General features: G+C 31.4%; 1 protein-coding gene across 25 annotated transcripts in view; it reads left to right on the top strand.

Moving 5' to 3' along the window:
* LOC106880780 (CUGBP Elav-like family member 1-B) overlaps positions 1-25,000 on the top strand; it is a 229,382-nt gene that overhangs the window by 8,320 nt on the left and 196,062 nt on the right. For all 25 annotated transcript variants that reach the window (XR_016240834.1, XR_016240833.1, XM_089348163.1 and 22 more), the window contains exons 2-3: positions 10,732-10,820; positions 19,300-19,351. Coding sequence is in view for 23 of the 25 variants with exons in the window: in XM_089348163.1 (XP_089204289.1) it covers positions 19,335-19,351 (17 nt within the window). In the remaining 2 variants the exon portion in view is untranslated. The remainder of the gene's footprint in view (positions 1-10,731; positions 10,821-19,299; positions 19,352-25,000) is intronic.

The following is a 25,000-nucleotide window of genomic DNA, read 5'->3' as shown; positions in this document are numbered from 1 at the left end:
ACTTATTCTATCACTCTTTTGCTGAACTGCTAGATAATGGAGATGTAAACACACCAACATCAGTTGTCAAGTGATGGTGGCGGGACAAACACGGACACACAAATACATATATATATATATATATATATATATATATATATGTATATATAAACACGACAGGCTTCTTTCAGTTTTTGTCTCCCAAATCCACTCACAAGGCTTTGGTTGGCCTGAGGCTATAGAAGACATTTGCCCAAGGTGTCACATAGTGGAACTGAACCCAGAACGATGTGGTTGGGAAGCAAGCTTCTTACCACACAGCTACTCCATTTAATGTCTACCTCTCTCTCTCTCTGTACATATGTGTGTGTGTGTGTATTTGTGTATTTATCTACATACGTATCTGAGGGAATGTGCATACTGCTAGTCTTGACATGTTTGGTCATTGTAAACAAAAGTTACTGTTCATACAGTCTCAGTTTTTTTTTGTAAACCTCTGTGAAAGCCAGGCTGAGTTGTTTGTTCAATATATAAGGTAGTTTTTTGGTTAAGACAATGTACTTTTCTTTGCCTTTGTAAATTTAATAGCATTGTAGAACTTTTGGATATTTGTAGGTAGATTTGATTACAATGACCTATAAAAATGAACATCTTTTAGAGATCAAATGTCCTAAGAAGCTATTATTATTCCCCAATACGAATTTACTTTTAAAAATGCTCAGCTCGGAGGAGCTGCAGTAAAATAATAAAAATCACAGTCGGAGTTTCTATCATCAGATATTTGATTTCCTGTAATTCTGGAGTACAAGTGCAATGATTTCTTTTACAATATTGGTTTCAAAAATTGGCACCAGGTCAGGTTTCTTTCACAATATGAATTTGAAATTTTGGCTCAAGGCCAGCTATTTTGTGGGAGGGAATAAGTTGATTACATCAACCCCAGTGTTCAACTGGTACTTATCTTATTGACCACAAAAGGATGGAGGGCAAAATTGACCTCGATGGAATTTGAGCTCAGAATATAAAGACAGACGAAATATCACCAAGAGTTTTGGACTGTGCTAATGATTCTGCTAACTTGCCACCTTGATTTCTTTCACAATATTGATAGAAACGATATTGTTGTGAAAGACAAAACTTTACTTATATTTGCAGTTGGTGAGACTTATGAAGTGTTCCAGCTGTGACCATCCTATATTTTATTCAGCCAGTAATATCTACATTGTCTTTGATTTCTTTTGTATGACTGTAGAGTAGAGTTGGTTGCTCTTTCTGCTGTCTGAGGAAATCTAAACTTCCTGATCCAAGTCATTTAACCCTTTTGTTGTCATATTTTGTAAAATGACTTTGCCATTGGAACATAAATCAGCATGAAATTTTGATGGAAGATTTTAATTTAGATGACTTAAAAATTGGAAGTTTGTATCAGAAGTAGGGATTGTCTGAGATGCATTGGTATTAAAAGGGTTAAAACTGTAGACATGGATGGATTTTTTGAAAAGACCAGAAATGGAGAGCTAAAAAATTTCAATAAAAAATTGTTTTCTTCATTGTTTTCTCACAGTACTATTATTTTAACTGAACTCATATATTTAAGCTATTCTCTTGCCTCAATAAACAACTTTAGGGTAGCTTTTTAATTTTGGGAACTTTGCAAGATTGCTTTGTATTCTGATTGTAATAAGATATTATATCAACCCTGTAAGGTGGTTGGTGTTAGGAAGGGCATCTAGATATAGAAACCTTGCCAAAGCAGACAATGAAGCCTGGTGCAGTCTTCTGCCAAGCATGGAAAATAGATATTAAATGATGATGATAACGACTATTTTTGAAAAAATGTTGCTAAGTAATTGCTAAAGCTTAATTAAATTTTTATAAATAACTGGTCACTTCCAAATGTTTTCTGCTATGAGAAAAGATTCTAATTCAAATGTTTTGGAAGATGTCATGTAATGCTCTGATTGTGTCCAGACATTTCAACCAACCGTCATTTCAGACATCTTTAAGCTAATATAGTACTTCTGATGCTGACAGTATTATTTCCTCGTTATCATTCTTAAAATACACCATTTATAATTTATAGAAATGATAGAATATCATTTACTGAAATGGTGTATTTATTTTCCTCAGTAAAGTTCAAAATATTCATGACAAGATTTGATATTATATATTAAATTTCCTCATGAATATGCTTCATCACCATGATTATTTTTATGTCTGGTTTTCCATATGAGCAAAGGTTGTGAGAAATTTTGAAGCAGTATTTTACGACTGGATGCTTTTCATCTCATGTTTCTTACTACATCCAGAATACAATATACCTATTTTAATCTTTTTGTTACCATATTTCTTTTACTGTTATTATTAATTTTGGAAACAAGGGAGAATTTAGTAAAATAATTTTGTTATTAAGCGGGTATTTGGAACATATATTAAAATGAAATTTTAGCTTGGTATCAAAAGGGTTAAAAGCCCACACAGTATATGGATAGTTACAAAATGTCTGATTCACACTTAACCCATCTCATTTGTATTACGTTTGGTTCACAGTTTGCATGATGGAATTTAATTTGTTTTCATTTATAAAAAAGAAAAAAAAACATTGCTTTTGATGTCATTGTGAAAACCTTTATTGATTTTTTTTATTGTTTTGTTAAGTTATTTCTCTATTTCAAGACCTACTACATCTTCAAATAGCAAGGAAGCCTCTCAACCAGATTCCTCTCAAACTACACCCAGCTAACTGTCTTATGTTCATGGCTGGAACACCTTTGATAGTAGCTCTGCTGGATCAATATTGACCTACACGTAAAACAACCAGAACAACAACCTGTTGTAGTTGTTCCATGTATTTGGTCTTGTCTTCCTGCCATTGATAGTTGTCAGAAAGGTTTTCACTTTTGAAAACTACTCCAAGAACACAAGTATTTGTAACAAAAATATGGGTTTCCTCATTTAATTTGATTTTCCATCAACATTTTATTTGCTCTTTCACTAAGTTTTTAGGAAGTTATTTTTATAAATTTCTATAAAAATATTGAGTTTCCTACTATGGTAGTCAGTGGTTTTTGAATCGACAGGGAATTTTACCATGTTGGTTTGCAACTAATTTACATAAGATGTTTCTGATTAAAAGCTTACATTTGATATACTTTTGATAAGTCTAAAATGGATGGCATTACCATCCTATACATTTTTCCATTATGGTTTTATTAACTTGTTCATTGATACTACTTTCAGTGCTAATTGCTTAAATGCATTGCAGTACTGAAGTAATGGTGTGTGCCACAAAAATTCTTAACTCCATTTTTGTATCTTAGCTGTAAAAAAAAACCAAATATTCAGAAGAAAAAAAATCTCAATGCTTCCCCCAAAGGGCAGATATTTTAAAACTATTATTAACTCGCTTAAAAGCTGCCCGATAGGGTGACTTTTAAGCTAGCTCCTGTGAGGGCTCTTCACTGGGCCATGGGCTCAACAATGACACTTCATGCATTGAGTACATATTAAATTTTATTAAACTTGAACAATATTTTTCAAGCAATTAACAATTTTCATCAAAACAATGTAATTTATCAACTTGGAAATTATTGCAAAGCTGTATGATAAACAACAGTGCCACTACATCTGCCATACACACACAATTCGGACTTCTGATGCCACCACCGTTAATACCTTTGACTTCGCTGCCTTTCCTTCCACCACCATTACCACTGTCTTTCACATCACTTACTCTTGCCATCATCCCTGACTGCCTCGGTTACCTCCACCATCATTGCCACCTCTGCCTCTATCACAACTACAGCTCATACTATTACTATTACCATCATTCAGTATGTTGGTTCAGTGTTCATCCCCCTTTTCTCTCACATACCCACTCTTTCTCTCTTATTACTCCCACTTCCACCATGAACACTATTACTTTTAATCAAAACATCAACTATCCCTAAATTTTTTTGTCTTTCTTTCGCTCTCTCTCTGTCTTCGTCACCACCCTCACCGTCTATGCCTGCTATTACTCTCACCCCCGTATGAGCAATAGTAGAAGTGTCAATGAAAAGTGAGAGAGAGGGGGGAGTCTAAGTGTGACACACTGCACAGAAATTAGTTTTTGCATTTATATTAGAGTAATCCCTCAAAGTTAATTTTCTATATTTAGTTATGTGCCTTTCATCATAATGTGGTAGGGCAAATAAAATCAGAACCAGTAATATTGTATGGTTACTTCAATAGACTATTACTGCATTTATCAGCATCAAAAATTCTGACACAACCCAACACAAGCTTTAGAATTTTTTTTTTCTCTAATAAAATGAATACAAAATCTTGTACTGAGCCATTGTATGGTTTACTTGCATTTTTCTTCCCATTTCATCTTTATGCTGTACTCCGTAGAAAGAAAACATTTGATCTTTTCACCAAAAATCTGGTTTTGGGTTTCATTAAACAAGAAGTTCCTTTGAGATTCTAGCTATCATTTAACTTGCTACCATTATATAGGCTAATTAGCTATTCAACTCTTGCTGATAAATTCTTTTGTGCTTTTTGTTTTTGTTTTTGCTGATCTATTGATTATAATCTTGCATCAGTATGATTTCTGTTAGCATCTTGCCAGCATCATAGAAACAGGAGAAAATGCGATTAACTCACAATTCCACTTGTGTTTTAAATCTAACATTAATATCAATAAATTGCTAACTGATTAACTGATTTCTCTGTTTGTAGTGTCTTTCTCTTCGATTTTATTTATTAATGAATATTGTTCTAAATGGATTAGATTACTTTAAAGTTTAATTTTATAGAATACTTTGAATTAAGAATGTAGTGTTAAGTCAGTTAAGATTAAAGTGAATAGTTTATCAAATTAATACTAATATGAAATTGTTTGTGAAAGTATTATGTCTTTGGTCATCAATTCAGAAATATGGTGCCTATCAGTGGTTGGTATATTCTTTGTTTATATTTCTTAGCACATTTAAAGCAACAGAAAAATGTCTAAATTTAGGTTTGTATTGTTCTAACGTTATGGATGAGATTCCATTAAGGCATAGATTTTTTTCTTTCATTCTGGAATTTTTTTTTTTTTTTTTTGTTTAAATGTTGCATTATACTTGGAATGGAGCTTAAGGATGTTCCTACTTTCAAAAGTATCGACTGTCTTTATACTGCTTTCTAGATTAAACAAGAAATAAGTTTATAACAATAGTGTCTAAATGTGAAGCCCCAGTGAAAGAATTAGAACAAAATTGTTTTTATGATTATAATTGAAGGTATGGGACTTGCGTCTGAACACTTTCAAATTATTGATGAGAAAATATAATGACTCAGTTGAAATATATGTAAATCTATCAGCACTGTTGAATGATAAAAATTGCAGTTGAGTGTTGTTCCTTTAGAGATAAAATTTCAGAAAAACTGATTGATAATGAATCGGGGTTAAAAACTCTATTTAACATGAAGAAAAGTTTTATTGATTACCTTAATGTAAAAGAAAAATTTATGGAAAATTTAATTTGGTTGCTATCTTAAGTCTGAAAGCAAGGGAAAAAAATGCAATTGCTTGCATTATTTATTGATTTTAGTTTTAAATCAAGAACATGCAGCTTTAAGTCTATATAACTGCTGTATCTGATACACAGTTGACTTTAACATTTTTTTCCACATCATTCAACTGTGATAGCTTAATATTTCTGAAGATGTTTCTTAACATACCTATTTTATTTTGTTGCTTTTATTACCTTCCAATATTTTCTTTTTGTTTAAATACTCTCTGATGCTGTTAGAGATTTTTTTTTTTACTATAGATTATTTCATGAAAATGTTCCTAGAAAACTCGTATAATTCAGAAATCTAAACTGAAACGAGAAAAACCTTTCCATTATTTTTTGGTCATTTTCTATGGCAGTGCTTCCCATTTAACTGAGAGTTTCTTGTTCAACCAGTGGCTGAAGTACCTCTATTATCATTATAAAAACTGAAATAAATTCATGAGTATGTAATACTGCTGTCACCTCAATACTAAATTTTATCTGATTAAGCTTTTCATTCCGCTCTAAAGTTAAATGTTTTATGAATGTCTTTAATTTTATTATTTCCATTGTTTGTGAAAGTAATAAAATATATTTCTGAGTTTGTTTTATTAAAAAAAAATATTTTTGAAACCAATCTAAGATAATCTGGTTACCATTATAAGTTTGGGTTGAAATCGAACCTGTGTCTATTTTGCATGCTGTAATTACATAGTTTATTATTTTGAAAATCTCAACTGCATCTCTGATATTGTTTGGTGCAAGCTGAAAATTAAATTATACTCTATAGATATAAAATATAACACTTTTCCACTCTGATTACATAGATAATTCATTCTCTTCTCACTAACAAAAAGAAGTAGCCAGGAGACTGTTCGTATCTACATAGCCTCATTTACTAGCCATCTTTTTAAAAACTTCTTCACTATTTTCTAATAATAAAGTTAGTTAGACTGCAGAAATCAAAAGTACTTGTACTTGAATTAAATGACTGATTGTTAAAGTTCTGAAGGCAATAATAAGCGAAGTGAAATTAGTTCTGTATTCTTGTTGTACCTTTTCATTTTCTTTTAGACTCTTTTGCTGTTTAGTAATTGGTTTTTGGAACCATTCATAAGTATCTTAATATTATTGTGGTCTTTTGAATGTAGCCTCTCGTTAAACAATGGTCTGTTATCTGTTTCTTTAGCTATGCTCTGAACATTCTGCCTGCCTCTCGACTTATTTCAATTATAAGTTGCAGTGAAACAATATTCACTGGCTTCAACATTTTGCTTTTCCACCAATTGTTCATTCAGTCAGAGAAGAAAATACGTATACTACATTGATGTATGTAGTTGTGCTAGACAATGTTAATAGATAACAATCAACAGAGCCAGCTTTATTTTAATGGTACAATATGTGTATTCTTCAAAACATTTTAACATTCATCTTAGAAACTGATAATTATTTATTATTTTGATGCATTTTTGACTGAAAGGTTATTATGTATATCAGCATTTAAAGACTGCTTTTGTGTTCTTTCTTAAACTTTGTGAAGTGGTATTTCTTTTGGATTTTCATTGATGGTCTGTTTCTGATGGATTCAACTGATGTTATAGTTAGATGTGTCTCAACTCAAATGAATTCTTTGCTACACTTTTTTTAAGACTTGTATGTGTTGAAAAGGATAGGGATGATACATAAGACTAATCAGTCAACAGGTGAGACTTGGTCTTCTGGAACATCACTATCTGTTCTAAGATATAAGGAAAGTAATGAATAAATGGTATTTTCATCTAATTAAATATTCATATTCTTAATATATATATAATCTGGCAACTTCTCTCTGGGGAAGTTAATGGATTAAAAAATATGTAAATAGGTTTAAGTCAAGCTATATTTCACACCTAGTGAACTACTTCCCTTTTATTGATTTTTACTTCGAGGCTGAGGTAGTTGTTATTTCTATCATTGATCACATATTGATTTTTGTTGATCCTGACAAGATCTGAATTTTGAAAGTCTACTTTACTGCTAACCCCTTGTGTGTATATATGCATATGTAACGACTGTATAAATAATAATTTAATTTCACACAAATATTTTTGCTGTGTTAGTGTTTTATACATTTTATTAGTGCATATTTTTTTTTTTATCACTCTTCAGAATTATACATTACTGATTCTGATAAATATATTTGTAGGTTATTTGAAATATGACACATAATTTTGAATACTAATTAATATATTGTAGGTTATTTCAAAATCTATAGCCTTTAAATTAACTCATTAATTTAGAGTACTCCATTCTATACAAAATTCTTCTCTCATCTTCCATTTTAATCTTCTGGAATATTTTTCTGGGTTGTTTTCAAATGAATTACAAAGAATGAAGAAAGAAAACAACCCTGTGGCATATTAATCATCGCAGATAAATGATGCTGAGTTGCTGGTGTTACCTTTAGCTGCAAGCATTTTCCCCCACCACACACACAAGTTACCTGATTTAATTAATTCTTGAGTTGCCTGTACTTTCTGCTAAATCTTTAGTGATAGCCTGTTGGCAGGTCTCACCAGGTTCAAACAGATTCAAAACTTAGAGCAAGGGGCTTGATTCTTGGTATGGTATAGTATCTTGTGTTGGTAAGGAAGGAGCTTGGTGAATTCCTGTCTATGGGTTAATGGTATACAGATTTTATCTCGGTATTTGTTTACTGTGCTGGATCATGTTAATATTAAAATTAATAACAAGATATTTTGAAAGATTCTTTGAATATATTTGTACATGTTGTGAGGGAATGATAGACTCCAAATCTTGTCAAGATTGACTTGATATTTAACTGTAATCTGTTTATATGATTAATAGTGCAATTTGCTGATTATTAAGTGTATTCCTTCTATTACATTATAAAAGCTGCTTGCATTGTCTCAAGAAATCATAGTTGAGTAAAGACCATTATATGAAATGGGAATATTCTAGGGAAATTTCTTTATAACAAATTAAATGGTTTGAGGCCTTATGTAGAATCTTTGTGTTAATGTTAACATGACTTAGTTAAGATGTGAGTAATATTTCTTAGTTACCATTTTTCTTTTGTAGATTTTATTGAAGAGACAGAAATTGTCTCTTTTTCATTCATTTATATTTTTAGATATTTTCCCCATTTCATAAGATGTGTCTATTTTACTGAGGAATTTTGTTGTAAATGAAAAATTATGTTTTGGCTGAAACAACATCCGTTGACCCTTTGCTGAAAGCATCTTGGCATAACTTGTTTTTCTTGATGGCTTATTATTAAATTCCAATTTTAATTAAAATTTAAGCTTCAGTAAATGTTAGCTGTTACTGGAATCATTTCTGAAGATATGGCAGCTTAGAGCCATATCTGTCAGCATAATATAGTGTTAAACCTGTCAAAATTAACACCAAAATCGATTCTATTCTATCAATATTGCTAAAATTGCATATTTTGAGTGCTTTTAACCTCTTAGGTAATTCTGCTTTCATCAAGACTCATTTTATGTGTATTTTCTCCTGCCTGGCCAGTTCTTCTATAACTGGATTTAAAATAACTGTTCTGATACTTTTTGTTGGTGAATGAAATTATTCAGATAGCTTCCTGTGGAATCATCTTGTGTTAAGCCAAAATTATTCAAGGATGAGAAATTGATATTGTGACAAGAGGCTTTTAAGGAAAATCCTATCTGGTGTATGTTTGTTTTTCAGTAGCTATTGATAGAAAGTGTGTATGTATATATATATATATATATATATATATATATGAAAACTCGACAGTTCAGTAGAAACTATTAGTAAACCTTGTTTGTGTTAGGGTGCCTAATAAATATTTAGAAATGATTTTGTTTATTCTAGTTACCTTTATTGCAGATAAATTGTAATCTTAATCATTGACAGTTAAAATCTACAGTGTTGTTCAAACTAATTATAGTGCTAAATTATCCAAAGCTTTACTGCTTGTTTTCAAGATTTAAATTTGCTCTAATTTTAGTCCAATATTGTTAATTATAATCTTAGTAATTTTGTAAAACAACTGTGTTTTCAGAATAATGAAATAAAAAGACTTCTGGCCAAGGTTATAATTTTTTGGATATTATTAACCTCATTGTTGGAGATGATTTTTTTTTTTTTTTGTTAGACTATGTTCCTTAAATCCTTTTAAACATTGGTTGAAAAATGAATCTTAGCACTTTTTATGTTTAGTTTTCATATTGGCTGTTTTGGAATTCAGTTTATTAAATTTATTTTAATGATATAGTTTTAATAAAAGTTGTGCCTGTATTTACTCAACACTGTCTTTTACATGAATTGTGTGTACGTGTATGAGAATGCTATAAAAACATTGTTTTGTATAATTAAACCATGCCTTGGTACTCAGTGTCCTGTCATTTATTGGGTGGGATTGGAAGACTACTGAAGACTTCATATCTTGAGATGCAAAAATTTTATTTCCTTTTCTAACATTATTGTACAACGCTGCTAAAATTTAAATTTTCAAATTATTTATTTCCTAACTGTTTTTACTCAACAACAAATTTGTGCACAACAATATAACTACAAAATAGTGAACATTGCAGGACTTGTAGATCTCTAATTTTAAACAAGTAGAATCTCTTTTTGAAAATATTGGAGACTTATTATTTATAGCAGCTACATTAGTGATTGTAATTTTTGTTAATGAGCTTTGTCTAAATAATTGACTAAGTATTTAAAATATTGCAGATTTATGCTATAAAAATGTCATAACCTCCATTTCTAAGGAGGGATTTGCATAGATTTACAGATTTACTTGTGCATATTTTATTAATATTTACTTATTTGTATATGAGTAATTCAGCAGTAATTTGGGCAAAATAGGCTAGATATCAAAATTTGTTGTTAGGAAAGTGTTTTAATTTGGTGTTGTCATTTGGTTAATTAAGAGTATCCTTAAAATAATGGTAGTTGAAAAAGATTATCTAATTTGTTTCACAAGAAAGTGTATTTAGATTGGAATGAGATTTTAGGGATAATATTTGTCTGTGATCTCCAGTGGGGGTCTTGCAAACCTCTAATTACTGCTCATTAATTGTATTTTCCCATCTAGATAAAAAAAATTTCAATTTTGTAATATAATTGGATATCTAATTAAAGGAATTGATCCTTTGTTTTGGATGAAATAATTTTTTTTTGTGCAATGTTTCTTTCTTGTTGATGTCATGGAATTTTCCTTTTTTTATGACAGGGTGCTCTACAGATTCAAGGAAGCCTAACAAGAAACATCTTTATACGAAGATATTGGGGAAAGCAGTGAAAAACCATCCAGCTTTAAAGGTAACTTTTCACAATTTTACATTATTTATATTTGTTTTTCACAAGAAATGGTAAAAATATTTCATTTTTGTTCTCTGTTTTGATGACTTGTGGCGGGGTAGTATTTTTCCCAAATTTACTGACAATATATGGGACTTCCATTGGTAGTGTGCTTTCAAAAATTAAGAAATGAACCCCCATCCTTTTTGATGGGTGTGGGGGTTTTAGTAAACAAACCGTATTACAATTTGAATAGCTGCAGTGCTCTGAATTCAGTTTCAATCTAGTTTCTCTGCTATTGGTTATCTTAAGGTGGTACAGAAGATACTAGTGATTCATAAGTTTTGTTGCATTATTGTTTTGTTTTGTATCATTTTTACAGTATTAGGGGGAATTTAAATTGGTTCTTGTAAAGGACATCCAACAGTCTTGAATTATAAAGTGACAATGTTGGGAGGGTTATATCTGATTTGAGGATATCATTGGTTTTGTTTTAGTTACTTTAAAATAATAGTTGTGGTCAACATTAATTATATTGTAGGTGTGAATCCAAAGAATTTGTTGAAAGAACAGCATGGAATAATAATAAAGATTGCTAAAATGAGTAGTGTCTCCTGAATCTTATTGGAGTTGTTTGTATTCTGTTGTTTAGTGTTTTTTGAATTGGAAAATAGGTTTAGATTCTGCTATGCTTTTAGCTTATATAAATTTGTAAAAAGTGCCCTATAAATTTCTTTTGATAATAGTATCTCTATTGATTCTCTTCTGATATTTGGAAAATATTTTGAAACAGTTGTTCTGAGACTTTCTTCTAAAATAGTCATTGTAGATTTTTAATGGGATTATTTAACTTTTTATATAAAGATGTGACCTGTTTAAGGTTATTCTGTGCACAGAATAACATTGAACTTGTTAGATAAATCTAAATTCCAGAGTATTTTTTTTTTTTTTACTGTTTAGAATGAGAAGGGCAGCATCTGTGACCATATCCCTTTAGGGTTTCCAACAATGGTGGGAACAAATGGGGAAGTTAACCTTGGATTGGAAACTTGCAACAGAATAAACTTCACCAAAGCACCTAAAGAACTATGGTGTTAAACTGGATGATGGATGAAGTCTGTCACTTAAGAATTTAGAATCTAAAATTCCGAAACATATCACTAGGCATCTAATCCAATACTCTAACAATTCTGCTAATCCATCATCCCTTTCTAGTACTTTATCACCTCTGAGAGGACAAAAGACTGTTAATCTTGGTGGGATTTCAGTTAAATGTGTAGTGGGCTGGAGCATGTACTACAGGGTATTTTGTCTTATGCTTTAATGAAGGATTCTGCCTGTTCCTTGCTTTGTTACTACTGTATTGAGTAGTATATTAACTAGAAAAGAGAGTATTTTTGAATTGTGAATGTTATAGGAAATTGGCTCATGATATTTCACTTCAGTTTTATTTTCTACTGTATTTATTTCTGTATCTGACTTGGAAAAACAGTATTGTATTGTATACTTTGGATAATAAGTTGGGTATCTGTTGAGAGGCAAAGATATTAATAAGTTGTATTGGCTAAGTATTAAAAAATAACTATTCCACTTGGTTGCTGCATTTTAGGCCAGTAAACAAGGTATAATAACTAATGAAATTTTCATTTCGTAATTCGTTTTTGCTGCAGTGATCAGTTCCAAAATATAATAGTTTGATTAGCTGGAAAATTCTTTTACAAAAAATGTCTCTAAATATTTAATTAGGTGATAATTGTTAGGAGTCGCTGAAATTGCAAAATGCTTCAAGTTTTTGAAGTACCTCAGTTGTTTTTATCCAATTCTCTATTTGCCATTGTTATTTCACCAATCTATAGTATACATTTCTTAACATATTTCCCACCAGTTTATCTCAACATCTTGAATGTTCTGTTTTCATTTAGAATTGAACTTTGTAAACTTATGCCTTAGTCACCAAAACAAACTATTATCCCACTGTAGGGGATTGTATGTTTTACTAATAATTATGGATTATCTGGATTATGAATGAACTGGGTAATTATTTTATAAGCTCCCAGTTGGCTAGGAAATTGTGTTTTCCATGTGCTCTGTTAGAATAATTTAGTTTGCTAACAGTGTTTTTTATAGGTAGACTGCTGCATTCAGGCTGGTTAGCCTGATTAAGCTCTCGATGATAGAATCTGTTTAGTATGAGATTTATATTATCTGGAAATATGTTATTAAATGATTTGGCAGTATTTTAGCTCTTTGAATATCTTCTGTTGGTTAAGACTTGTTTCATATAGCTGTAAACATATGAATGAAACAGTGTTCTAGTCATCTACCTGTTACAGTGAGGAAATGCTAGGCAATTGTTACTGTAGATTATTTGCTGGTGTTTGTTTTGCCTCAAATGAGCCATGACCACTTTGTTTTTTTTTTTATAAGGGCAACAGTGTTCAGTATTCTTTTATATGTTACTGCATGACAGTTCCTTTGTTGTTTTCCTGCTATACATGTGTTGAATGTCAATGGGTTTCAGTGGGAGTTTCAGGTAAATTCATTTTACTTGAAGATGTAAGCATTGAGGGTAGTGCTTGAATACCAAATGGAGGGGAACTGATCCATTACTAATGACCAACGGCAGCTAATGAGATAGAGGAAAATGAAATTGGTGTAGCTATATACAAAAGAAAATATTACATACCTTCTGTAGATCTATGGTATGTTATGGTTGAAATCACGTTAGTCACCCTGCTAAGACATATTGATCAGTTAACAGATAACATTGGATGTCCCATTAACAAGAAATGTCATAAGCCGTGGAATGTATATATGGGTTAGGGGTCCTGGTCATGCAGAGCTAAGCAAGCTTGACATGATGATGATGATGATGATAGCTTCTAGGATAACTGCATTAAAACGATATTAGAAATAGTCATCATTATATGTAGAAATATGGTATTTAAAGATAGGTGTGTCTAATCAAAATGTATAAATGGAAACTATGAAGGAGAGACATGCTCGACTTGTGTAGGAGAGCTGTGATTCCATGGCAACCCATACAAACATCAAAAAGCTTATGTATAATGATGATGTGGTTTTGCTGGTAGCCATGCTTGGGCACTGCCTTGAAAGGTTTAGATGATCACATAGATCCCAGTACATATTTCAGTTTAGCCTTTTATTATAATCTGTTAGTTGAACTGCTGTGTTATAGGACTGCCAGTGCCAATTTTTAGACCTGTGCAAGCATAAACTCAGACACATCTACCTACCTAACTCCCCTCCCTTCATACATGTGTGATGATCTTATGTACAGTTACAATCTATGAAAATTCCTCTCTGATATAATAGAAGACTAGCAGGACCTGTGAATATTTCACAGAATTAATGGTAAACTTATTGGGTTGTTTCTGAAAACTTTATCCAAAAAACCTGAATGCATAGCCTATGTTGTGCCTGTATCCGAAGACATCCTTCCCTCTCAACTAATCACATGGTTGTGTTACGGACAGCCTAGGTTATGGAGGAACAATCAGAATTATTATAAACATACTTGCTTAAAGTGATGCCCAGTGGGATTGAACCTGGAACCATATGGTTGTGAAAGGTTGGCAACAAGAAAGCATTTAGCTGTAAAACAGCTTCAGGAAACCTGTATAATTCATGTCAATACAGAACAGTATATGTAAAAAAAAAAAAAAAAAATTACATTAAATCAAAGTAGTCTGTTGGTTAGATATCAATGATGGGACTTCATATTGAGTTGTATTTGTTGCTTATCCAGTCACTGGACGTACATGTGATAAGAGTAAATTATCCTGCCACCATCAGCATCCTTCATTTTCCTCTGTATTCATTGTATTATTTTCTCCACATATATATATATATATATATATATATTCACACATGTAAACATAATTATAATAAATTTGTTATTAATACACTCATATCTTGGTCTTTTCTTTTTAAATTGGTCCTTTTCTTTTCTCTCAGTCAGCAATTCTAAGTTCTGTCTCTAGATTTTGCTATTGCTGTATTGATTGATAAAAACGCTTGTTAATATAGTTGCACAATTCTTTATATCAGTTATAATTATATAACTGAAAACTTGTGAAATAATACATAATTAACTATTTAACACATGAATTGCCAAGCACTGCAGACTGTAGATTTCTATCGAATAACAAGATCAGGCTAGTATTAATACGTTGTTGTTGTGTGAGTTAACAGCTAACAGAAGGTTGTGAAGTTAGTTTTTCAATGTCTGTTAAACTGTTATTGAATCTTGAATGTTTACATCATTGAAACTGTGTTGAGTAGATGTACACAGCAAACACAAAATCAACATTTAATAGCTCATCTTTTAATTTACATTTACTATATTTACCTGTACAAAGGTATTTTAGTATTCAGGTTATTCTGCCAAATACTTTTTCATTCAAATTGTTTTTAATTAATCATGCATTATTTTGTATCTTCGAAATATTGATGTGATGGTCTATTTTATTGAAGGGTAGGTGTGATAAGGCTAAATCTGTGGTTTAAATGCTAAAAGGTTAAAAGTTATTTCTTGATGGTTGCTAATGGCTATATTGTAATTACCTTTTTTTTCCTAAATCAAAACCACTCCTATCCAGTTTTTTGCAGATTATTTCCTAATAATCCTTTATTAATTTTTAAAGTAAATATTTAGTTTTCATAATGTCACTTGGAAATACTTTCAAGTGACAGCTGATTATTGGAAATCTTTATTATAAATCTCATCATTATTTTGAAATTCTTACAATGAACTGTTTCTAGTTACGAATTGTTATTGTCCAACCCAGCAACTATCTTCAGCCTCATTCACTTGTCATGTAAACATTGCTTTTCCTTAATATGTTGATAGTAATGAATCGAAATTCTGACAAGGGTGTTGTTATTGCTTGTGTGAAAAACTGTTAATTGACTAGACTTACCTTGGAAATATGTTTCAAGGAATTAGTTGGTGAAGAGGGTTTCATATCTTCCCATTAAGTACAGGCATCTCTTGCTTTACAGCTTCTTCAGGTTACACTATTTCATACTTAAAGAAGTTACGAAGTATTATCACTGATTTTGGGATAAGGTCTGTAATTTTTATCTTAAAAAAACTCGGATAAATTTCAAGAATTTAAAAACTGCACTTTCTTCCTGGCCAAAAAGCTTGTTCCTTGGTGTTTTAGCTAAGATAAAACTAGTTAAGAATTTTGAAAACTATAATCATGATACACACACATATATATAATTGTGTCACCATAAATACTAATGGAGTGCAAAATGAAATTTGTCACTGTGGATGTTGATATGTATTTTCTTGGGACACAGTGAGTGTCTGCAGCTATCTGTCTAACCATCCACACACACACACATACATATATGTAAATCAACCTACTCCATAATTTCTGATCAACACTAACACAATAACAGCCATTACCAACTTAACAATGACCAACAATAATACAATATGAAAAACTCTACCTAAAATAAAGAACGAAACAATCACATGACAAAACTTGGTATCCTAGTGTATGAAATATCTTTGCTCTTGGGTCAATGAAAATTGACTTAACAAGAACAATATGACCACCATCGCCAACACGAAAACTGATACTAATACCACCACAACTGACCCACTAACCTTTGAATGACCAATCAGTAACAATAATAGTAATATCAGTATGGTAGCAATGTCTGAAACTACATATATTGTATGTCAACACAAATGTGTGTGTATGTGAATGAGTAGTGTAGTTTTTATGGCTTAAGTCAGAGAAGCAACTGGAAAAGTGCCCACAAACCTGGTAACCTTTTCAGCTTTCTGTAATCGTACAATACTTCTCACCTCACTCCTTCATCCTTTTATCTTTTCTCCATTCTTAGATCCGTAGGAATAAGACTATTTTTTACTCTCACAAAATAGGTTTTTGTATTCCTTGGTGCTATTTTTTTTACTACATATTTGTTGTGGATAATTGTTGATTGTCCTCACTGTTGGATTTACCTACAATTCAAGACATCTGGAAAGAAATCAAATGGAATGGAAAGTTGTTGCAAGAATAGAAACTGTATAAAGATTACTATGAATATTGCACTTGATATTTTTAAAATGATTGATTTTAATAGACAAAAAACCAACCACATTCTCAAAACATTAAGGCTTGCAACATCTACTGTTGGAATAATGCGACTGCAGGAAGAAAATTTTAGTCAAGTCCTTAATGCTTTTGTTACCATATTTTAGTTGAAATACCCTGCTTTTTCATTCAGTTAATTTTGGAAAGAATTTAGTAAAATAACTTAGTCATTATTAAGCTGGTAAATGGTAAAGACCCCCTTTGGTTATTAATGGCCATGAGATTGCACCTAGAAAGTTTCCCTCCAAGGCACAAATCCAGGCAAGGTTGTTTTATAAAAGACCAGCAGTTGCCCATGAACACCAACCTCCCCTCTGCATGCTACCAATGTTATCCACAGTAAAGGCAAAGTTTGCTACAAATTATTTTGAGTAGCTGAGAAAAATGATCGCTGGCTGTGTCTACTCACCAGAGCAAGTAAATAGTCAAGATGAAATTGCACTTTTCTACAAGCTTGATAAGGAAAAACTGGATTTAAAGCTTAGGAAAATTATGTGACACTTGCTTTTGGAAGAAATATTGCTGGTGATATGAAATTAAAACCCCTGCTTGTGTATCATTTTCAATATTTTAGACAATGCATCAAGCATCCCCTTAAGCTTAAATGAGCTTTCTGATAATATGGCAGTGTAATATACCCCCAAGAATTCAACTTATTTGCTCTAGCCAATGGATAAAGATGTGATAGCTAGTTTCATGGGGCATATCTGAGAAGGGCTTTTAAACAACTTATGAAATCTATTCATAACAGGAGTTTACCATGAGCTCATTTCCTTCAATGAACTGTACAGAGATGGTACACCATAAACATCAAACAATTTTAAATAAGTCTTTCATCACGCAGATAGATTTGATAATGATAAGATAGAAGATAGTGTCTCTCATCTTCCCAGTGTTCTACCACCACTCCTCCCATAGTAAACATATTTTATGGTGAGAACTTACCCTATTACGATATTAAGATTCTTATTCCTTAATGTATTTCTCTTCAAATGTTTTCATGAATACATGTTGCACTGTGTATGTTTAATTATTTCCATGCATACAAGTGGTTGTGTTGCACTTCTTTTTGTTTCTGAAACTATCCACCGGAATGCATTCTCTTTTTATAACAATAGTTAAATCAATGGGAAAATTTTATGTTCTGGCAGGTTTTGCAGGAATGCATTATTCTTGCAACACAGGGGATTCCTCTACATAGGAAAACAGATCTATGGAGAGAAACCAGACATGTGTGGATTGAGTCAGAACAAACTTAATGTAATGTGTTCGCTATAAATAAAAATATTACTCTGGTTTCTCATTCATTTTTGTTTCTTTTTGTTTAAATGCAGCCTGAGTCAAGCTGTCTTACCCATGCTAGCATGGAAAATGGACACTAAATGATTATAATAATAATAATGATGATGATGATTCCTTTTTTTTTTTATTTTGCAGCAATCTTGATTGTTTCTCTACTGGCAGATAAAAAATAGTCAATAAATTGATAGCATTTAAAATGTTATAATGTGTTTGCTAGAAAATCATTAATACTATACTTTTCTATGTTGGTATGGAATAACTATATTGTAAACTGTAAATATTACTTTGTTTCTAGAATTAAGGAAAATTTATTGTAAAATTTTCAGTGATTCATCTATAGAAACCAAGTTAAACAGTTGGGTTAACATTTAGAGTGACACTTTCACTGATCCATCTGCAGAAAACAAGTAATTTATACAGCTGGGTTAACATTTAATTTGACATATTCACTGATCTACATATAGACACAAAGTAATTCATATGCTGTTGGATAAACATTTCAGGTTTTATGTGTTCTTAGTCCTGAAATATTCTGCCAATGTTGGCATCTTTAATTAGTAGAAATGTACTTGGAATTCAGTTTCAAATTTGTTTGATTATGAAAATTTAAAAAATATTAGCTAAAAGAAGTATTTTATCAAGAAGTCCTACATTCTATGGTTAAAAAATCTATTTACTTTGTATAAGATTGCTTTCTTCTGCCAAGGTGGACATTTAAACGAAATTTCTGAACAGTTGTATTTGTAACTGCATATTCTGCTTATTGTTGGCTACTTAACATTAAAACAATATTGCTACTTAATTTTCAGGCAGATATTCTGCAATCCTCTCAGGAGCAGCAAAATGTTATCAGTAGTTGGGTTTGAATTTAAAACTCTCGCAACAGATAACAAAAAAAAAATGAAAAATAACATCAGTATCCAACATTAAAATCAGAATGTTTAATACAAAGTTGTCAATCAGATAAAGATAGAAACTAAAAAAATATTTATGACATTCTAGAGTATTTATTTTTGTTTTAACTATTTAAATCCCTGTTTATTGGTTTTGTTTTGTAGACAAACAACAAAGATAAAAGAAAGTAGTAATCAGTATGTTGGAAGAAGAAAGGTAAGCGAATAGTCTTTTTTCTGAGATATTTCCTTTACTTTAAGTGTAATAATGACTATTTTTAGACTCTGTGTGTGTGTGTGTGTGTGTGTGTGTGTGTGTGTGTGTGTGTGTGTGTGTGTGTGTGTGTGTGTAACAAGAATCAGACTTAGTGTTTTCCTGCTGTTGCAGACATTAAACAAATTAGCGATTAAAGTAGATGACATAGTTTAGATTGCTTGTGAATAGTAGAGAAGACCACTATTTCATGCTCCCTTTATTCCCCTACCTCTCATTTTATTTCTCTCTCCTCTTATTCATGCCTTCTTCATATGCTCTATCACTGTCGGTTTAATCTATTCACACTGTGTCTTTTGTTGTCAATGTGCAGCTTTTAATGCAATGTTAGTGTTGTTTATAACATACTCAATTTTTCTTAAAAGATTTTATTATATCATGTTTCTAACTCGCCTGATTGTCTCATCACATGTTGGTGATACAGAGAGACAACAACCAAAATTAATATAGCAGATAATTTTCTTTCACGATTTTTAAGTAATGGTATTTCAAAATATTGTGACTGTGATAATTTGAAAGTTGCAAACAAAACATGCAACAATAACTTTATTAGAAATGTCATTTTTTCCCCCTTAATCAATGACAACATTAGGAATATTCTCTGCAATTTTGATGGCCTAAAGAGCTGAACATTGTTCTATATTTTGAAAATAGAGTTCTTATTAAGTAAATTTTACATAGTTTGAAAATTCATTTTAAATTTTGTGATGTTTTTAAAATAGAGCTAATATATTCAACATTGATCTTAATGGGAAATTTTCCTATATAACTTTCATTGAATTAATCTTGCAGCAAATTCATCTGGAAATACTTCCACTCCAGAAACAAATTTATGGTCTTAATGATTTTAGATGAATAGCTGAAGCAATAAAAATGTTAAGATTGGCAAATAACAGCTAGTTTTGGAGGAATATTGATAGTAGTAATAGTAATAATATAAACTGATGGTGACAGGCCATTAGCCTATTAAGAGTATTTTAATACACAGCAATAGTTTATATGATTCACCTTAATTCACTAGTCAGAAATATTTCACTTGGTGATGAAGGAGAAGCATGAGTTTCTTAACTGCTCATCATTATTTTTGTAAATGTGACTACTAATAAATTTATATGTGTGTATGTATGTATGTATGTGTAAGGAAAGGGAGAGAGGCATTTTTAGCGATACCTTTGATCTTTTTTTTTTTTTTTGTTTTTGTTAGGAAATTGCTCTTTTTGCTGGTAATTTTTCCCTTTGGTATGTTTGATATGGTTCTGTTTCAGGAAGCAAGTGATTCTGATTGCTCTAAGTTGCACTTTATTGTGTTAAGATATTTTTTATTTCTTAAAAATTTTTTTTTTTTTTCGATTGAGATGTGGGGTGTAGTATTGTTTGAATTTCACATTTGAGTGATTATCATTGTGGAAGAGCAACCATACATAAAATACTGTAGCTATCAGTTATGCTATTATCTAAATCTTAGAACTTTTGCTAGCATGGTATGTTTTAAAATAGATTTCTGTACAAAAAAATGTATTGTCTACGTATACCATAATAAATTAATTAAATTTTGTTTGTTAAAATAAGGAAAATACAATTTCATCCACAAGATTTTGTCTTCACAGATTGTTAGATCAAGAACTTGCAAACCTTTAAATCTTTAGAACTATGATTTTTGTTATATAAATGTGTTTATCTTCTGGTTTAGATTTTTTTCTTTTAATATTCATGAAAATTTTGTACGTTGTATAAGATTATATGTTTTGGTGATAAATGATCAAATTATCAGCAAAAAAAAAAAAAAAAAAAAGAAATTGTTACATTCATTCTATGCAAACATGGAATATTTAACCAATTACTTACACATTATCAATTGTTGTTCCTTTAAGTAAACTTCCTGTAATCAGTATCTTGCAGTTTTCTCTAACTTTGTTGGCTATCAGTCAACATTTGCACAATGGCTGGTTCCTTCCTTTCTTGCAGTCTTTATTTAAAATTGGAATCCCGATATTATTCAACTACTCTTTGATTAAAAATTGATAAGTGGCAACCTTCACTGTAATGCATTGCCACAGCTCATTTCATCATCTAGTTCCTCTTCTAGATTGCTGGCTTTAAAACTCCTTGCTAAAAATAAATTACCATTTATTGATTTACTTTATTGAGGACTAATGCATTTCATAAGTATTTGTGCAGAAAAGTTTTCATGTTGACTCTTCTGTTGGAAAGTGTTTGTGTAATGAAGAATTCAGTTTTTATACAAAAACGACAGGTTAATCCTTCATGTTTTTGTTATAAGAGCACTTAATTTAGACTTTCTAGTGTAGCTTATGAAATAAACAAACTAAAAGTCTGAACAATTCCAAAGGCCAGAAAATTCATTGCATTAATCCTCTGCCTAAAGTAATCCTTGTTATCCATCCTTGTAATTACATCTCAAGAGATATGGAATGCAAATGAGGTTTACTCCTGCATTTAATTAGAAGTCAACTTTGGCTGCAATGAGTTGACAGATTTTGTTGCATAAGGTTTTGGGATGAAAATGTTTAGGTTAGAATATAGTTTTATGAAAACTTGTTTTGTGTCTTCTGGATATATGAACTATGAAATGGTCATCATCATCATTTAAATGGTATTTAAATATTTTGGTTACTGATTTCTAAATATGTGCTCTGGATGAAACTTACAACCTCCTCTTTCTTTTTCACATAAGCTTTTCCTATCCTTGCTATTGTATTTGTGTCAAGCAAGAATTACTTAAAATAATATAAGCATGAAAGTGAGAATTAATGATAGAAGTAGGTGAATAAATGTCAACTTGTTGAAAGTTATCAGAACAGAGAAAGAAGGCAAAGGATGAAGTATTATTTAATGGTTTCCTGGCTCAGACAGTTTGGAAACTATGAGAAATATCAGAGAAAGCTGTTTAATTCATACAAGGGGAACATTTTAAACAATTAAGTGCTCTACTATGATATGAGCTATACTGTTCTATGACTAAGCATGAAATTAGCTTCTTGTCAACCATTTCCAATTTTAAAATGTTGTAAATATAAGGTGCTACTACTATAGCAATATTTTGACAGTGTGTAGTAATTCTGCAACATTCACAGCTTCCTGTGAACCTGAATGTATTTCTTTTTGCATTTGTTTTCATGGTTCTGTTGTTGCACCCAGATATTTTTTCCTTTTTCTGTTACAAAAGGGAGACATTTTACCAAATATTTGCTAATCTCGCTTCTCTGTGACCTATAAATGAAATGAGTTCAAAACCAAATCAGACACTGAATAAACATGATGGCATGAACATTACAGTTTATTTTAATGCTTCTAGTCGTTAACATAGGAAAAGTTTCCACTCTGATTATGGCTGCTTGTTTATGGAGAGTCAAACAAGTGAAAATATTTTCCTAATGGTTACATTTAATGGTTGTATTTCAACATTAAATTACTTAATGCAGCATTTTACTCTGATTTCAATTATAAAGTTTAAAATTATTTCAGTCTCAGGGAGGTGACGACAAATGACCAAGACTGTTGGCGATTTACTGTGCTTGAGAAAACACCTCAAGCTTAGTGAAATCATAGTTGTTGTCAGTGCTAGTGACATGTTAGAGGCACCTGTGCTGGTGACACATTAAAGGCACTCATGCTGGTGACATCTAAAAGGCACCTGGTACACTCTGTAGAGTGGTTGATGTTTGGAAGAGCATCCAGCCGTAGAAACCAAGCCAAAACTGACTGGAACCTAGCGCAGCCTTCCGACTTACCAGTTCTAGTCAAACCGTCTAGCCCATGCCAGCATGGAAAATGGACGCTAAATGATGATGATGATGATGATGAGAAAGCTTCTTATCTGGCCAAATATTAAGTTTACTGTTTTCTTAAGTTATTTAAGTATTTCATTTTTTTTCATATCATTCATATCCTTGAAAGGATTTGCTCAGAATGAACACTCATTCTTATTCATTAGTCTTTCAGTATGTGGTTTATTGTCTTCCAGCAGAGTTATTTCCTGGTACTAATAAGGTCATCAACCTTTTCAATCCCCCCAAACATCTTACCCCAGCTGTTAATGTACTTTTTTATTTTCATTCAGAGTATTTTTGAAGGATCAGCTATTGGTGGCATTATCCTTATTCTCCTTCTTTTTCTGGGACAAATTGTATTAATTTCTTTTGATTGAGCTAAGTGTTTGTTAAACCTGCTGCCAATTCATTAGTGTTCCTTGCAACAGATTATCCAATGTTGGCAGCACAGCTGTTCCAAAACTAACTGGCAATAAATCAAAGAAACCACAGCTATTGATTTCTATTTTTTCTTCTATCTTCAAATCTTATTCCTTAGTTGTGGCAAGGGAGTAAGAAAGCGATAGGCTATGTATATTTAGATTTCTTCCCACGACCATCTCATATAATGTATCAAAGATTTTTATCTTTTTCTAAAATGGTAAGGTGTGGTTTCAGGGGAATTTGGTTGTTATTTCTTGCAGGTTGAATCACTGCATTGAGGTAAAAATCCAAGCATAAGTATCTTTATTAATCAGATGAAAGACTTTTTGGTACAGTTTTTGATTTGTTTTTTTTTTCTTTTGGTCTTTAAGTGTAAAATAGTTATTTCTGTACCTACCATTTTCTGCTCCTATTAACTGCAACACTTCTCTCAGGTGTTGACAAGAATTAAATGAATGCCCAACAGAATTTGTCATTTATTTTAAGTGAGAAAGAGAATAATTACACAGGTATGGCTGTGTGGTTGAGAATACTGCTTCATTTGCAAGTATGGTTTTTAGTTCAGTCCCACTACACAGCACCTTGAGCAATTGACCAGTTTCCTGCAAATGCAATTTAGCAGGAAGAAGGGTGGAGTCTTGGGACACTTTTTGAATGATTTAGTTGGTCATACTACTCTTAATACTACTTTTAAATTTTGGTATTTAATTTTGTTGAACTGACAAGTTATGAGATATTAAGAAAGAGCACTTTTTTAAGCATTGTCAGTGTGCATTGGCACACATCATGGTCTTCCACACAGTTCTCATATACCAAATTTCATTCTCATGGTTTGAATTCAAAAGGTTTATTGAATTGATTTATACGACTCTATATGTCTATTTCATTGGACACATGCAGTGTTGCAAAAAAAAAAAAAAAAAAATGTAATAAGGAACACGTTTATTATATAATTTTACTTATGTCCAATGAGTCCTCATTATCCCCAAGAATTTCATTTTTACCCCACCTGAGCTAACCCTGGTTTGCCAACCCCTGGTCTAAAGCTTTAGTAGAAAGAAGTTTGTCCAACATACAGGACTGACTGTGAAGTCAACAACACAGCCCTGTATGTATCTGTGTGTGTGTATATGCATGGATACTCAAACATATCAGTAAGAAAGCTACTAAACTGGTAGATGACTTATGATTTGTTACACAAGTTGCACAGACATTCTGTACTTGGCATCATAAATGTAGTAAAATAGTAATTGAACTACTGGTATCATGTTAGGTAATGTGTAACCAAAGAAACTGTTGTTCTTAAAATATATAAATAGAGGATGGTTAGTTTTGAGTAATTCCCTGTGTAATTGATGTATTTGTGTAATCTGGTGTA

The sequence above is a fragment of the Octopus bimaculoides genome, chromosome 2, assembly GCF_046866305.1.
Source record: "Octopus bimaculoides isolate indiv1 chromosome 2, ASM4686630v1, whole genome shotgun sequence".
NCBI lineage: Eukaryota > Metazoa > Mollusca > Cephalopoda > Octopoda > Octopodidae > Octopus > Octopus bimaculoides.
The sequence above is the reverse complement of the archived record's forward strand: the minus strand, read 5'-3'. Positions and strand labels throughout refer to the sequence as shown.